The 16565-nt window shown below is 52.9% G+C and overlaps 1 protein-coding gene across 13 annotated transcripts in view; it reads right to left on the bottom strand.

Moving 5' to 3' along the window:
- Positions 1-16565, bottom strand: part of RANBP3 (RAN binding protein 3) — a 55423-nt gene that overhangs the window by 14095 nt on the left and 24763 nt on the right. For 7 of the 13 annotated variants that reach the window (XM_045548841.1, XM_045548846.1, XM_045548843.1 and 4 more), the window contains 5 exons: positions 8427-8463; positions 8242-8328; positions 6214-6285; positions 1376-1441; positions 687-779 (listed from right to left, as the gene is read on the bottom strand). In XM_045548841.1, the coding sequence (XP_045404797.1) occupies positions 687-779; positions 1376-1441; positions 6214-6285; positions 8242-8328; positions 8427-8463 (355 nt within the window). Of the gene's footprint in view, positions 1-686; positions 780-1375; positions 1442-6213; positions 6286-8241; positions 8329-8426; positions 8464-13489; positions 13537-15974; positions 16414-16565 lie in introns of those variants that run through there. The other 6 variants (XM_045548844.1, XM_045548848.1, XM_045548850.1 and 3 more) reach the window with 3 other exon arrangements.

Raw genomic sequence — 16565 nt, 5'->3', positions numbered from 1 at the left:
TACGAGTATATGACACACACAGTTTAAATCTGGCTTTGATTGTTTAGCATTAGATTAAAATAATGTCCCATGTAACTAAAACCCTTCAGAAACAGAAACTATTTCCCAAGTGTTGGATGCTGAGTTGCTTCCAGAGAATTATGGGGCATTATAGGGGAAGATTAAGAGGAAGAAAAACTCATTAGTATTAAGAAAATCGAGGACTAACTGGAAACCACCACCGCTGTGGATATAATGGAAGCACGGTTTAGGAGGCTGGTAGGTAAGATGAAAACGTGCACCTAACCAAAAGGACCCTTCCAGTCTCTTAGACGACCTGTAAAGTTACAAGGCTGAGGTTTCCTCTGCAAACACGTAGGGGCAAATCTAAACATTCCCAGGAACTGGCCAGCTTTTATGGAGACAGAGAACGGACAAAGCCAGTTTCCACCCCCAGTCACGCTCAGCCCAGAGAGAGCTTCAGGGAGGCTGTGCCAGCGCTTCTCTCTCCTCTGCGGGGCTCACCATGGGAGGGCTGGAGGGAACGGGGAGGGGTGGCTCATTTAAAGGATCACCTTCCCCGAGCTCTCTGTATTTCTGGGTGCATTCAGCAGTCACCTGTGTCGCGACACCGCTGTCCCGGGCGCGACTTCAGAACCGCTCTACCCTGCCGTCTGAGCCCAGGTGCCAGGGCCGCCGTTTCTTACCAGTCTGGGACAGCGTCTTCGGCTGCGGGGCTTGCAGCACTGCCGGGCGAAGCACGCTCCGCTGCTGCTCCTTCGGCTTCTGGCTCGGCAGACCTGGGGACAGAAGTTGGCTGTCCCAGGGCCTCCAGGCCCCTGGCAGAAACACAAGACCCCCTGCCCCCAGGCACTTCAGAGAAGACTGGCCCCTGGCAGGCTAGACTTCGCAGGGAGGAACTTTTTAAAAAACCTGAAGTCTTTACAGCTAGACATGCAGATTCTGGCTGTTATTTTATATGTGATTAACTGAAATTCCCACATAACTGATCGTGTCTGCAAATTAATCCAGTTAGTACAGTGATGCAGCGAGGTGCTGGAGAACAGCAGTTCTGCTAATTGGGGTTAACGCCTGGTACGCTGGGGCAGAATGCACTGGAGAGACAGGCTGCACCAACTATGCTGGGCCGGGCACAGAGTCCACATGGCCCCCAGGCTGAGCCTGCTCCTGGGACACCGCCTCTTCTGAGCGCAGGGAGGGGTCCTGAGCTCCCTGGTCAAACTTGCCTCTCTTTAAGCAGCTTTCCAGGGTACGTGAGTCAGTTCACAGATGACCTAAAACGCAGGCTGAGCCCAGTGTCTGGGTGCAGCTGGGCAGAGAGGCCTGGAAGGGTGTCAGGAAATCATCCCCTCTCCCCGCCAGGCGGCAGACCTACCTGCGCTGGGGGCCTGGCCATGGATCAGGGTCGGTGGCTTCAACCGGAACCCGCTGCTCCTTTCCTCTAAAAGCACAAGATGGAGCATGAACAGCAGGCCTGCCTGGGGCGGGGCTGGGCTGGGGGAGGAAGGGCAGGAGAGGGCTCTGCTCTTGGCCTCAGGGACCAACTGCGGCCTGGGGGAGGGGGAGGGGCGGGGCTGTAGGAAGGGGTGCCTCTGGGGCATCCGCTGACAGTGTGCTCCCAGAGTGAGGGGACCAGCCGGGCTGCAGGCTGAGCGCACTGAGATCTGCTGGCCTGCCCCGGCGCTGAGACAGCCCTGGAGAATGCTGGGGAAACACAGAACCAAGGTTCCCAGGACCTGTGTCCCTTTCCTAGAGGACAAGTCTGTGTCGGGGAAAAGCCTGAGTAGTGCTTTTCCCAACAGAGGTCTGGGAAAGGAGACACGCTTTCTGTGGTGAGAAGGCCAGAGGGAGCGGATGCCTGGCTTCCTTCCTCTTTCCAGATGTGCCGCAGAGCTCTCCTGGCCACCCGTGTGGAGGCCAGGTCTCCCCAGGACAGAGTCTGGGCTGACACACACAGAGCTGGAAGAGGACAGCAAGTGCACGGTGGCTCCTGGGATGGCTCGAAAGCCTGGCTTCAGCTCAGCTGCCTTTCCACGCGGATCCTGGTAATCTGTGTTTTGGTGACTGTGCCCACCGGTGGGGACGGCAGTCTAATCTGCTCTACGATAGGAAGGACTGTCATAAAAGGCCTGTGATGCAGGCAGGCAGGCCGCTCCTGGACGCAGCTGTGAACCCAGCTGTAATGCTCAGGTCCAGCCCTTGTCAGGATGCAGGGCACAGATCAATTGCAGAAATCAACTATGTGTCTACACAACAGCAGTGAACAATCCAAAAATGAAATCAAGAAAACTCCATTTTATAATAGCACCAAAAGCACTAAAATACTTGGGAATAAATACAACAAAAGAACTATAAAACATTGTTGGAAGAAATCAAAGGCTTAAATAAATGTAAAGGCAAAAACCAAAAAAAAAAACCAAAAAACAAAAAACCCCCCAAAAAGTGAAGGCACTCCATAAGGTCACATACTGTCTGATTCTGTTTAAATGAAATGTCCAGAACAGGCAAATCCACAGAGACTGAAAGTGGATTCTGGGCTGTCAGGGGCTGGGGGAAGGGGTTGGGGAGTGACTGCTGATGGGGAACGGGGGACAGGGCTTGTTTTTGGGGTGATGAAAATGTTCTAAAATTAATTATGTTGATTAATAGCTCTGTGGATAGACTAAAAACCATTCAATTGTACATTAAGACAATGATGACAAAACCTAAAACACCTTTTCAGGCTGAACTTTCAGATACGAAGCAAAATCAAAGAAGAATTTAGAATGAGATAGAAAGACACTTCCCCTTCTGTGCTGGGGAGTTACACTGCTTTCCCTCAGCGATGACAGGATCCTAACAATTCTCACTACTAGTTAGCAGGAAGGGGTTGTGCCGCCGGATGGGCTCCCAGCAGCCTGCTGGCGGGTGCCTCTCCCGTTACAGAGCAGTCATAAACCAAACTCAGGAGAACCAGACGCCACCATATGTTCCTTTTTAGGAAGGAAATACTGAATTACATTTCCAAAGCACAGCATTATTCAGAAGATGATTGGCAATTTAGATACATTTTTAAAAGCCGAGGTCAAAATTCACAATTGAGATAATTTCTAGAAAGCCCTCAGAGCTGTCTTTCCAACGCTTACTTCTTGGTTGTAGATTGCTCTTCTACACTCTGCTGTGTGCAGAGCAACTCGAACCCTGATTGGAGCCCCCAGGCTGCGTGGTGGGGCAGCAGGCCTGGGTGACTGCTGCCACTGCCCAGCCCATGGTGCTGGGACATAGTGTGGCCCACTCTGCAGCCGCACAGGAAACCTAGCTGAACGCTGCACTGAACGGACAGACAGACAGGTATGCTGCACTTCTAAAGTGACCTGGGGACTCAGGGGACAGAAGGGGCCCAGGCAGGGAGGTGTGTTCCCAGGGCAGCCAAACTCTGGAGGCCCCTGTCTTGGGCCTCACTCCACTAAAACATGGGTGGTTGCTTCTAACTTCTTCCAGAAACTTGCTTTTCCTGCCACACAGTCAAGGTGAGGCTTGGGGCTGTGCAGGCCACTGCACTTATGTCTCCCTGAGGCACCCACATCCCTTGGAGGAGGAGAGCCCTCCGGAGAGGAAGAGGCTGTCTGCCCCCCAGCCCCCTGCACCACTGGGGCTGCCTCTGCCCTCCTGGGAAACAAGTCCGAAGCAAGCCGGCTCCTGTCTGTGGGTGTCTCTGCGGGCCGCAGTCCCTGAGTGATATCTGAAGGAAGCAATGCTCACCCCACGGGAACCCCTGATTTAACCAGGAAAGCATACTGGAATTACACCGGGCGTGCCCCAGACACTGAGCCTGGGAGGAGCTGGGGGCTGTGCAAGGACAGTGCTGGCGCAGGGTGGGGCAGGGAGCGATGGGTAACACACCAAGGATAGAGGGAGCCATGTTTTTTACTGTCAGGAAAGAGAGGTGGAAACATGCCGGGGGGAAGCTGGAAGAACCCTGCTGGTCCTGGACTGGCGGTATCCACGTTCTCCAGGTCATCTCTGGAGACACAGAGTCACACAGATGGAGATGAGCATGTCCCCAGCTCTGTCCACTGTGGGTCTGGGAGCGAGGATGCACCATGAGATTGTGAGAGCACACGGAGCCCCCAGATCTTGGTTTCTAAAGACCACTGTCCACCACACAGGACCAGGGACCCTCTGAGGAGCAGAGGAGATTCTAGGGCCGGGATAGGAAGGAGAATGAGCCAGGAGTCTCTGGCTGCAACAAAGTGAAGGCAGCACTCAAAGGAGCGGCGGGGACATGCCGAAGGACACAGGAAGCTCCTGACAGGGCCTCCACTGGCTGAACCTGGAACAACCTGAATATTAAAATAAAAACTAGTGACAAGAGATCATATCCCACTGACTCAAACAGGAACCATCAATCCCTACTGACATGATCAATCAAGAAGAACTAAGTGGGGAAGAAAAGCAAGCTCTTCCGCCCAGAGAATGCCAGTGCATGGATGCAGGGGGCTGGCGGGGTCAGAAGATCCCCATAGGGTGATCTTCCAAGTGAATAGTATTTCCAGCTAGGAAACATGACCGGGTGCAAAACCCAGAGGGCAGGAGCGAGAAGGGGAACGCACTGTCCCGAGTCTCAAAGTCTCTCTCCAGAAAATATCCATCACAAAGTGTGGAGAAAAGTAATTTAACCTGGTGAAACCTGGCCGGCAGGGCTCCAACTGAAGCATCAAGGTTAACCCTGCCAGCAAGGCGGGCGAGTGGACATCGTGCACAATGAGGATGCAGCGTCGCTTCTGTGCTGTTCTCACTGGAGATGCCTAACTGGCAAGCCTACCCGGAAGGACTGCCACAGAACAGCTGGCGTGTAAACATTGAGGGGAGATGGCAGAAGTGTTCCCGCTGGAATGAGACGCACGGCGTTGACACAGGCCCAATCCCTTTGCTCTAAAGGACTCATGGGGACAATGTGGGAAATCTGATGGGGGCCTCAGGTAAAAGGGAGGGAGAAGTGCTTTATAATTCTGGAAATGGTAAAGTTTTTCAGAATTAAAGCTAAAAAACCGAAGGCAGGCAGGCAAGGATTTGAAGTTCACTCTGCAGAACTGACTTGCTCACCTAGCAGAGAAAGGTGCTGGAGAGAGGGGAGGGAGGCTGTCACGCATAGACCTCGGAAGTGACCGTGACAGTCGCGCTAGAGCTTGACAGCGTGAAGGAGGGATTGAGACTCATGGCTTCAGGGATGGATAACCTGGACCAGGACCACAGGCCCTGCCCCACTGTTCAGAACCACCTGCCAAGCAACACCCCAGCTACGAGGGACAACGTGCTGTGCCTGAGGACCTTGAAACCCAGGCTCCTCTGGAGGACACAGCCAAGGGGTCAGCTCAGAACAGTCTGCTTCTGGCGTCAAAATGAACTTGACTGAAATGGTGCCATCAAATCACTCCTGAAAGTTACAAAGATTCGCCTCTTCCCTGACATCCACATCATGCCAACGAGGACTTATCTGGCAGAGCTTTTGAAGTCGGCAATGAATTTATATAAGGCAGGTTGGGTTACAGAATTCACATTGTTAAACCTGCTCGTTAAATGTTTTATGAGGAATTTCAGCCATGTGAGAGAGACTTTCAGGAAATCTTGGAGTTGGTTCTCCAGCGACAGACCAAAAAAGGAAGGTTCCATACTCTTCAGAAGGGATCAAGCTGTTTTCCTTAAAGTTTTAAAGCTGTGATTAAACACATTTATCTGAACAGATCTTAAGCAATAGTAATTAATGTGAGAATTTAATACATAGAAAAGGGCTCTGGAAAATCGTACAAATGTCACAGGAGTTACCTTTGCAATGGCACGGGGAGTGGGAGAGGGGAAGGGATTCTTTTTATTTATTTCTGATTTACTTTTTTTTTTTTAACAATATGAATGCAGTACTTGTATAAACTTTTGAAAAATGAATAATACATCTCTCGAAAGATTTTTTCTAAAGGACTTAAAGTTTCTGGCAACCAGGCCTTGCTCACAGAAACAGATTATGAAGCATTTGAGCGGTTATGAAGCCTTGCCTCACGTTAGATTTCAAATTTATGAGCGGAAGAGTTAAGGGAAAAAAAACCCTAAGAACTGAAAAAAAGAACTGGTTTAAAATGCCCATTCCTGGTGAAGACCTTATTTTTCCAGTATCAACCGCTTTTCCTCCCAGGAAAACCCCCCAGGACGGCGGGAAGACAGATGGACGCGAGGGCTCACCTGGTTCTGAGTCAGAATTGCCTGCAGATGACTCGCAGAAGGTTGATGGCATAAAAACATTGTTTTTTGATACTGTCGGCAGGGAGGTGCAGGCAGGGGAGGGAACAAGAGGAAAAACAGCGTGAGTAGGCGGGGTGGACACGCAGGGTCGATTCTCAAGCCCCAGCTTGGGAGGGGATAGCACTCCCTGGATGAGGCATTCAGACTTTCCTGATAAAAGCAAACCCCACAGCTCAGCGAGAACGGGGTCTCCACCCAATGGCCTTTGTCTGTCTCTTGGCAACTCCATCTACTGGGGGCTGCTTGTCTTGTCCTGACAACCCTGCAGGGGCAGCCAGCGGGGCAGCGGGAGGGTGATGGATGCTCCACACTGCGTGGGAGGTTGCCCCCCACCCCGCCCCCAGATCTTACTTTATGACAACAACTGCCCCTGGGGTGCGGCCACCAACAGGCTTCCACAAAGGAGTGGAGCTCAGAGGTCCAGAACTAAGCCTGAGCGCAGTGAGCGAAGACAGAATGAAAAACACCTTCCATGGTGGCACTGCCCCTTACGTCTCTAGTTCCCCTGACGACAAAGAGCTTAGTATCTCCTAGGTGCCATCGCACTGGAGGGGAGGCAGAGGCAGTTTTTAGCAGGTCACGGAGGGAAAAGGATTGGCAGCTTCCCACCCCTTGCTCCGCCGCAGCACAAAAGGCCACCTCTCCTGTCTGTGGGGCCTTTGGACGCATCAAGCAACCAGTGAGTGGGGAGGGATAAAACCAAAGACCAGGAGGTGGGAGCGCCCCATTCTATGGGAACACCTGCCCTCCTGCACAGACGTCACCTGGCCACCTGTGCAGAGGTCCTTTAAAAAAGGATGTCCGCTGCAGCCTGGACTGCAAACCACCTGGACAGTTCCCCAGTCATGCAGGGGAACCTAATGCAGTCGTGAAAAAGGCTGTGGCCATGTCCCAAGTCAACATCGAGGGAAACAGACACGAAATCAAGTGTGTCAGAGGGATGACTCTGAAAGGACGCTGGCTTTCTACACTGTCCGCTCCTGTAAGGTCTGTGTGACTTTTGTAAGCACAAACAACTTTCGAGAGTGTTTTCTCCTTTACTGCAATATCCTCAACATTCACAACTGTCAAATGATTGGCATGAACTTACCAAGGATGACTTTCGGGTTGGGTAACTGGAGAACCTCCCTGATTACTCCACCTGACACTAGACAGCTAAGACAGAGAACCCGAGACACGCAGAGTGGGGAAGTCAGGATGGGGAAGGGAGAAGAGCCCTGCGGTGTTCACCCTCCGAGCTGTAGAGGTGTCCCCTGGCTGGCGGCTGCCACTAAGTAGCCCCAGCAGCTCCCTCTGCCCCTGGAACCTGCCTCTTTGCAACTGCACCAGCCTTTGTATGAGACCCCGGGGTGACCTCCATGCACGTGCTCAGGCCAGGCCTCATGTCTAGGGCCTCCAAGCCCTCAGGCCCAGCCTCCTGTGCAGTCCGAGGGGGGCCCACCCTTCCAGGCCTCACCAAGCCTCCCTCCTTCTGGGAGCTCACGGCATCACACCCAGGTCTATGCTGGGACCTCATGGCCTGCCAGTTACCGGGGTACGTGTATGTCTCGGCTGTTTCACTGGACTGCCAATGCTGGGCACGCACTGGTCGGGAGAACACCCCACCCCTACAACCTTTAGTGTGTGGCCAGCAGCCTGGGAAAGAAGAGATGTAATTAACAGTCAGAGGCCCCAGCAGGGCTCTCAACAGTGAACTCTTTTCCTCCATTTCAGAGGGACGATTTCTTCATAGTCTTCCTCAGGCTACAAAGTCTCACCACACTTTAGTGTCACTGATTCCAGACAGGGGACAACTGCTGCTACATTTTGGGCAAGCTCTAACCTCACTCCTGATGGAGACCGAGCCTGGGGTTAATTCTAGCTGGATCTGGGCAGAAGACAGAGAACGGATGACGGGCACGAGAGGGCAGCAGTGAGTTTCTAAGCACACATGCTTTCATCATTTTTTCGCTAAGTGCGGAGCGTTACCTGGCTGCGTGGGGGGGAACTGGGTTAAAGATGACGTTCTTTCTCGCTTGACAGGAGGGCAGTAATTTCCATCTTCCCGGTCAGAATCTACAGAGGAGGAGGAGGAGGAGAAGGAGGAGAAAAATCAGGTTACTTCCGTTTTTACAACTGGTTAAGATGGTCAAGCGCGCTAGATATTTCCTTACCTTCTCCGCCTTCGGGACTGGAGCCTCCGGCTGATCTCTGAAACAAGACCACAGCAGGGTGGTGAGAAAGCGCCAGGCTAATGAAAGTGCACAACTCCGAGCTCCGTACCAATAGCCCCTGACATGCGATGATGCTGCGGGCTAACTCCCTGCACTCAGCCACCTGAACCACAGGCAGAATTTCAACCTAAAGCTCAAAAATTACCTCTGGTGAACCTCTGCATCTGGCCTACCAAACCTGGTGCCAAGGAGAGCATTTACAGCATGAGGATCAGTTTCTGTGTCTCTGTAGGTTACAGCTAACTGCTCTGCCACCCCCAGACTCAAACCCAGTGACACTTTATCTGGCCACAGTTCACTTTGCCAAGAGCTGAAAATTGACCCTCCCTGCTATGAAGAACCACAGGATTGTTTAAAATGGTCGTATAACACTGGATTAGAGCGGTTTCTGTTCTTTGCCTTGGGACATTTTATGGTGCGGAGCCCTGTCTAAGGTGGGCTATTATTTTCAGAGCAAGTGAGAGGTTTGATGCTTCGGGCCAAAGCCCCCTGCAAAGCGCTCAGACCATAACCATCAAAGACAATAGCCCTATACACAACAGCACAACCACAAGCTCAGAGAAAAGGGGGCTGAAGAATTTCCGACTTTATCAACCTTCAGTTTTAGAATGTGAACAACTAACAGTGAAGACTGAAAATGGGTAGTGTACACCCTCTCTCTTCCCATACACGACCCCTCACATATGTCCCGTCTCAGAATACAGCAGCCAAGAGCAAACTGGCAAGTGAATGCCCCTCTGCCTGGCATACAAGTGAGCAGAAGAGCCAGTTTTCTCATGTTCAGAAAAGCTCCTCAGAGGTCAAGTTTAGCCAAAGAGAGCCGCCCACCTCAGCAAGCTGTGAGGGACTGAATGAGACGATGCATGTGAAGTGCGCTGCAAACTGCAGAGTGCTGTGCGGAAGGGTCACTGCAACAGGTAACATTGGAGGTTACCAGATGGGAGCACAGATCCCCTAAAGGAAAGGCCTAAAGCACATTTCTCCATAAGGGGCGGTCAGTACTCTTGGCTTTGCAGGCCACACCTTTGTCTCTCTCTTTGTCTTTATAATCCTTTAAAAATGTAAACGTCATCGTAGCTTAGTAGGAGGTCTCCTCAAAGTCACACAGCTAATTCGTGGCAGTAAGAAAAAAATCCTAACCAGACTTTCTCCTCCCCAGTGAGAGCTGAGCACTCAGGTTTGTGTCACACAAGCAAGCCTGGGCTTCTTGCTTGAGGTCTGTGTTCCAAGAACTCTTTGGAAATGGTTCTGGGGGACTGTCTGTGAAACGAGGGCCAGTTAGCACCAGCCCCATTGTGTATCTGGGCAACTGGGAGGCTCAGAAGAGACCACGGCCAGATGGCTTGGGAAACACAAAATCTTCCTGATACAACAGGGTGTTTCATTAGTCTCTGGGCAACGGTAAAAATACCAAGTCCAAAATGAAATAAAATGCTCGTGTCAAGTAGGCTGGCCCTGGCATCAGCACCAAAGGTGGCTAGGACGTGGCACAAAGGCTGCTCCATCTTTGCCACATCTTGAATGCTTGTAGAGTTTAGTCAGTTTACCGGCTCTGCTGTTTCCCAGGCGTGAAGCTTACCTGGCTCAGGCTTTGGTTTCCTCACTTGGAAAGGGGATGCTGCAGTGCCCTCTTGCAGGGGGGGCTCAGGGCTATGTCACACAGCAGGTCACGTGCTCAGCCCAGCACCAAGGCCAGTTCCCAGGCATTATTATAATGTCCACCATTCATACCTGGATGTGGACAAACTCCCAGCCCTCAGGCCTTGTTGGGGACAGAGCTTGAGCTGGGGGGTGGGGTGGGGCAGGTGCGAGTGGGAGCCAGGGACATGAACTGAGTCCTGGGTGTAGCGAGGACGTGAGGGACCTGGGTTACGAACAGCTCCCCAAGCCCAGGACTTAGTGTGGGGGCTGGGACACTAAAGCAGCGCTTTGATTCCACAGATGCCAGCGCCTTGGGTTGCATGTGATGATGCAGAGCTGTCTCTGGTATGTCACCAGCACTCTCCCGTATTGTCTCTTTCCCCAGGTGACATCAGCGGGGAACAGATTCCAGGTATCGCTCACCCTGATACTTAGCAAAGGTGAGAGAATTGAGGGATGCAGCAACTGCCCAGCCCAGCTGCTGAAACCTCCGCCCACTCAGCAGAGCCCGGGCATCCCACCCCGGGCTAGCCACTGCCCCAGACCAGCTCTTAAGTCAGCTGCCCAGCCCTGGCAGCTGACACAGGACACATCCTCCTGGGTGACTCCTGCCCTCCTGAGCCCTGCAGTCTGGCTCTGGCTTACGAATGCTCCATGCAGCCTCACCTGTCCTCCCACCCACTCCTAAAAGTGGGCCCAGCATGGCCCCATGCCCACCCTGGGGCTCTAGGCTCTCCTCTCCTGTTTTAATTCACTGAGCATCTCAACTGTACCAAAACCCTCACAAGGTGGGCTCCCGGGTCCTGGGGGATCTGCCCTTTCCAGAATGACCTTTGGGACCTAGAGATGGTCACCCTCTCTCTGGCCTCTGCAGAGGACCTGCTCCCTCATCCGATGACGTCCTCCTTCTATCTCAGATGTGAAGGATTCCCTCAGTCATTGTGATCTACTGCCCCTCACACTTCTTCGTGGCTCTGACTGGAATCCTGGGATTTGGGTCAGGGTCCCCCACTGGACTCTTGAGTTCCAGGAGGGAAGTGGTCCTCACATAGGAGCTCACTTGGCACTTGCTCAAGGAAAAGACTCCGCCTGCCAGGTGCCCTACAGGCCACAGAGAAGCAGCGCAGGCTCGTGCCCCGCCTTACCGTGGGAGCCAGCCACACAGTGACGCCCACATCCAGCCAGCAGCCCTGACAGCTGACAGTTCCTGCTCGGGACACTTCCCCCTTCACCGCACTCTCAGGAGGTCTGGACACCTAACTCTCTCTGATCCACTAGGTATCTGGGTTAATTTACACATGTGCAAACTTCCTAGTTCTTCTGATTTCAATTTCATTCCACTGCGGTTGGAAAACATACTCTGTATGATTCCAATCATTTTTCTACCCTGCAGAACGTCCCGTGTACGCTGGGGAAGAACATGCAGCCTGCTGCTGCTGGGTGGGGAGTTCTGCAGGTGGCTGTGAGGTCTAGGGCTGTTCACGTCCTCTACTGCTAACCTGCCGAGATGTTCTCCTGATTACTGAAGGTAACTACTGAAGTCTCCAACAGTTACAGCGGAATCGACTATTTCTCCCATCAGTTTTGTTAGTTTTTGCTTTGCATATTTAGGGGCGCTTTTCATGACACCCCACACTTCTCAGGGATCCAAGACTCAGGAGCTGAGGCCTCTGGGGCTCCTGCCCAACCTCTCTTGCTCTAGAGGTGACTCTCGGAGCAGCCCAGAGAACACAAAGTGCTCTGGATTCATCCTTCCTTCGCCCACCACACCCAAGCTACCAGCAGGTCTGGTCAGCTCTAGCCCCCAAGAAGCATCTGGAACTGAACTGACTCTCTGACCCCCACCTGCCCGGCTCCTTCCCACCTCCCTGCTGCCCCGGCCCACACAGCAGCCCTGGACCCTGGGGCCTGACTGCTGACAGCCTCTGGTGGCTTCCCGCACGGGGGCCCCTTCGTCACCACGATCCAGCCGTGCTGGCCCCTTCCCCTTCCCGTTTTCTGAACATGTCAATTCTGTTCCTGCCTCACTGTGTGCTCCTCCCATAGCTCGGGGCGCTTTCCCTTGGGCTATGTCCACTCCTTATGGCACCCCAGCCCCTCCCGAGACCTCTCCTACCCTGTTCTGTTCTGTCACAATTGGAAATGATCGCAGGGGTCTGTCCGGCATGTGTCTCCCACTACAACACAGCTCATACACCCAACCCCTGGGATGCCCTGAGCAAAGGCACTTGGTGAGTACTGGCTGCCAAGATGGAGCCCACATCCTCTGCTCTGTCCCTTCGATGACCCCGAGATGAGAGGGGGCCTGGCTGGACAAAATTCAGCTGCTCCTGAACCCCTGACCTTCAAGAGACCCTCTATTCCAAGCCCCAAATCACTTCTAAGAACCTGCCTGCAGGAGAACGGCAGGCCTCTTTATCCTGGAAAGGCTGGGAAGCCAAGGCCTGGGCAGAACACAGGAAGATCCCTGTCCTGGGGAACCTTCCAGATACTGCTGGAACCTTCAGTGGGGTCTGAAACTGCCAACCCAGAAGCAGTGAGAAAGAACACACCCTGCAGACACACTGGCTTTTCTGGAATCCTCACCAGCTCCAGTGTGAAGTGCCGTCTGCCCCTCCGCCCCGTTGGGGCCTCCCTGCCTGCTGCCCTGCGGGGAGGCAGGGCCTCTCCTCTCAGGAGGAAGATAGTTGGAACATGCTGTCTTCCTCAAAGCAGGAAGAGGTCTGGGGTGCAGGAACCCCCTTCAAGCCACATGGCTCCATACAAGGCCAAGGTCAGCTCTACAAACATTTCCTATTTCCTTGAGACACGGCAGCCCAGTGGCTGGACCTGTCTGGGGTCAAGGCAGTCTGGGGGCCACCCTTCACTCCAACCAAAGGAGTAGGTCCTCCGGGGTCAGTGGAGAACATGCCTGGGACACATGTGGGGTCAGACCCCAGATGTCTGCAGCCTAGAGCTCAAGAGTCACTGCCACAGACACTTGCACAAGGAGGAGTCTGAGAGTAAGCTCTGAAGACATGTGCCTCTTGGGGAGAAACGAGGACAGGAGCAGGGTGTGGGGGCCCCATTTCTTCCTCTTCCGCTTTTCCCCAAACTGGACTCCACCACAGTACGGGTCAGGACTTCAAGACGACACCCAGGGAATGCTGGGTCAGCAGCCATTTGGGATACCAGGATGAAGACATCCCAAGTCAATAAACAAGGAAGCAGGAGAGAAAGGAGACCCAAGATCACCCTTCAACTTCTGTCTCTCACATCAGGACAGCACGAATGAACGAAGCAGGCTCAAAGAAGGAGAAGAAGCTGTCCAGGGTGCCTGGCCGCGGGCTGGTGAGGCCCTAGCAATCGCAGCAGCCACTCACCATGGGCTGTGGGCTGGGTGGAGGCAGGAGCCCCAGCCAGCTCTCCTCCCACAACTCCAGGGCCGCGGGGGAAGCAGCTCAACACCGTGAGGCGCAGGAGTCCTTGACGCCAAGCATAAGATGGGGGGGGTTGCACCCAACCCTGAATGGGAATGTAGAGGTGGGAGGCATTTATTCTTCGTATAAAGGATGGAATTGGCCCACCCCAAAACCACAGCTCTCCCGAGGTTGCCTGGCATGACCTCGAGGAAGACAAAGCTGCCAGGTTGGTCCCGGCTGGAGCCGCATCTCAGAAGCTGACGCTACAGACACAGGTAGCAGGCAGGAACGAACAGCACTGTCTACCGGACCTCCTGGAAGAGACCAGAACTCGAGGCAACCATTAGGCCCGGAGAGGCTCAGTGAACCCGTTGGGACCGATGAGTTAGAAAGTAAACTGTGGGCTGAGTCAATGCTGTTTATTCTGTGACTGGGGCAACCAGTGCAGAGATTCTTGTCAAAAAGGCAGACACTGAAAAGCAAAAGAGAAGCAGCCCCCAAGGTCTGAAAGTTGAGGAATGGCGAGGGTCAGATCCTGTGCAGGAGCTGAGCGATTCGGGGAAGCTGTCTAGCCAGAGGGGCTCATTCCAGAATCTTCTTCAGCTTCCCGATAGGTCTAATAAACAGATCTGGAGCTCAGCAGTGCCTTGGCACGGAGCTTCAGTCCAGCACAATCCCAGCGGCTAGGAGTGAGCACTGAGAGCTGCCTGCCTTCTCCGGATCACAGGGAGAACTTAATCTGGATGTGGTTTGGTCTTCCTCAAACTGTCTTCTGAGAGCCAGGAAGTCTGATATATGGAGACTTTTTCCTGGTACCGAGTTGGCTGTGGCCAGAGCTCTGATGAGAGTGAAAGATGATACGCCCCGTTATAGGCAACAATTCAGCGAGCCACTATTTATCATAAACAACTCTCGGCTGTACATTCCCCCTGGGGACCGTGGAATAAAGAAAATGGACTAGACCTGATGGGTGAGACCCGCTGGGTAACCCGTGGGCGGTTTCCTGAACTCCAACATGACATGGGGCAATATCCAAATCTGTCCTGATACACAAGAAAATAGCCCGAGTTATCCAAAGAAAAATCTGAGCCCAGGAAGAAGCTGAGATCGGGCTCCAACTGACTTGATTTATGGCCTAATTGACCTCAAAGTTTCCTCTGCTGAGCTTGCCCGGTCAGTAGAGAAAGCCGGGGTTTCTCTGCAGAGAGTCCCGAGGGAGTGGAGCCTTGGCTGGCTCAGAGCAGTCACCAAGCAGTGTGATGGTGGTGCTCCTGGGACTTCTCAGACGAATGCTCAAACCAAAGAGTGTGTATGTGTGTCACATGCACAGTGTTCAGTACTATGCTGGTACATTTACAAACTGTCCTGTGAGTCCCCCAAACCTGGCCCTCTCCCATGGGGACTTAACAGCTTCTCTCGAGGCACTCTGCCCTTGTGCGTCACCTTTCATCTCCCAACGTGGGGACTGCTTGACTGTCTCAGGAGTAGAGCCTCTGACCCAAAGTCCCTAAGAATCAAGATGGTGAGTTCTGTAGGCACAGGCCACCACCTAGGCTGGCCGAGTCGCACAGCAATGACTGGACTGGCCATGGGCGGAAGGTGAGGCTCCCTCAGGACACTTCCTGTACGGGCCTCTAAGAGAAGTCCGTGTGCTCTTGAAGAGCAGTTACTGTCACAAAAGCTCTGTGGTCTACCTGTCTCATCTGCTACTCTCATTCTGAAACCTGCCACCTCTTCAGTGGGCCCAGACGAAGATCATCTGTTCTTAGGGGGCTGACAACAGAGAACTGAGAACACCTTTCCTAGGCCCTCGAACACCAAAGGCCCCATAACTCACAATATCGGACTCCAGAGACGGTTCCAAGAGCTGCTCTCCCAAGAAAAAACAAAACAAAACAAAACAAAACAAAATGCTGACCACTTCCTAATTTTCGCTCTGGCAGCTCTCACGCACTCTTGAGTGAGGGACGCACTCCCAGTGCGCTGTGCTGCAAGTGTCTCCTGGCTGGAATCCCCCTCCTGGCTTCTGAGCGTGTCTCGCTACCCTAAGCCCACTTCTGTGCCATGAAGGATGGCCCCTTCCCCCCAGAGACTCTGGCATGTGGTAAAGGCTGCTTCCTCTTTTCCCATGATGCTTCCAAAATGTAGGACTCCAATCTACCTCTGGCTGAACACCACTTCCTGAGAGTCCTAGGGTTTGGTGGCCGCAACTGAATTTTATTTAATGGTTTCCTTAAACAAACAGGGGACTAGTGTGTGGTAGAGGGAATCGCTGAGGTCTGGGACTGTGCCACCCTGGGAGGCTGCCTAGGTGTTCAGGATGGTAGAGCAGGGCCCTCTGTTTTCTTGTTAACAGTCCTTTCTCCCTGTCATGAGAATAGGGGTCTTCTGGCATTAGATACTTAGAGGATGGAGTTTTCAATCCTGAATGTAGGATGATGTTTACCTTTCCCAATTTATCAAACTTCAAAAACCCAAGACATTTCTTGTTCTTGAGAGTTCACAATCTTCTCCACCTATAATCTTCAAAAGCCTTCTTAATACAAAGATAAAGGGCTCAAGGGATTCCCTCTGGATTCAAAGGAAGAGTCTTTTCTTCTTCCTGCTTTGATTGAAGACAAGCAGTTCACCGCCTAACCACAGTCCAAACACAATCAGTCTCGCAAAGCAATCTGTGTTAGACAACGCCTCTCCCTACACAGCAAAGGAAGCCTTAGCTTCTTGGGTTTCTGAGACACTGAACTCGAATGCCCAAGTTCAGGGAAAGGAGAAAGAAAAATGGCAGGAGGGAGAGGGGTCGAGTTTGGTTTGCAAGGTGCTACCCCACCACTCAGTTCCTCTTCTGACCCCATGTGTCTCTTTCAGGAAATGGGACTCACCCCTTGTGATGGGTCCATGTTCCCCCAAGAGGAGAAGCCTACATGGAAAAGGGGACTCAACCTTTCCTGACTTTTCAGCAGCACAGATCAAAGGGAGTTGAAGGAATCCTTGTCCTCTGTTATGTTACCATCAGCTGCTTACAGTTATCTAGGGCCTG

This window comes from Lemur catta, chromosome 1 (genome assembly GCF_020740605.2).
Source record: "Lemur catta isolate mLemCat1 chromosome 1, mLemCat1.pri, whole genome shotgun sequence".
NCBI lineage: Eukaryota > Metazoa > Chordata > Mammalia > Primates > Lemuridae > Lemur > Lemur catta.
This window is presented reverse-complemented; position numbering and strand designations above follow the sequence as displayed.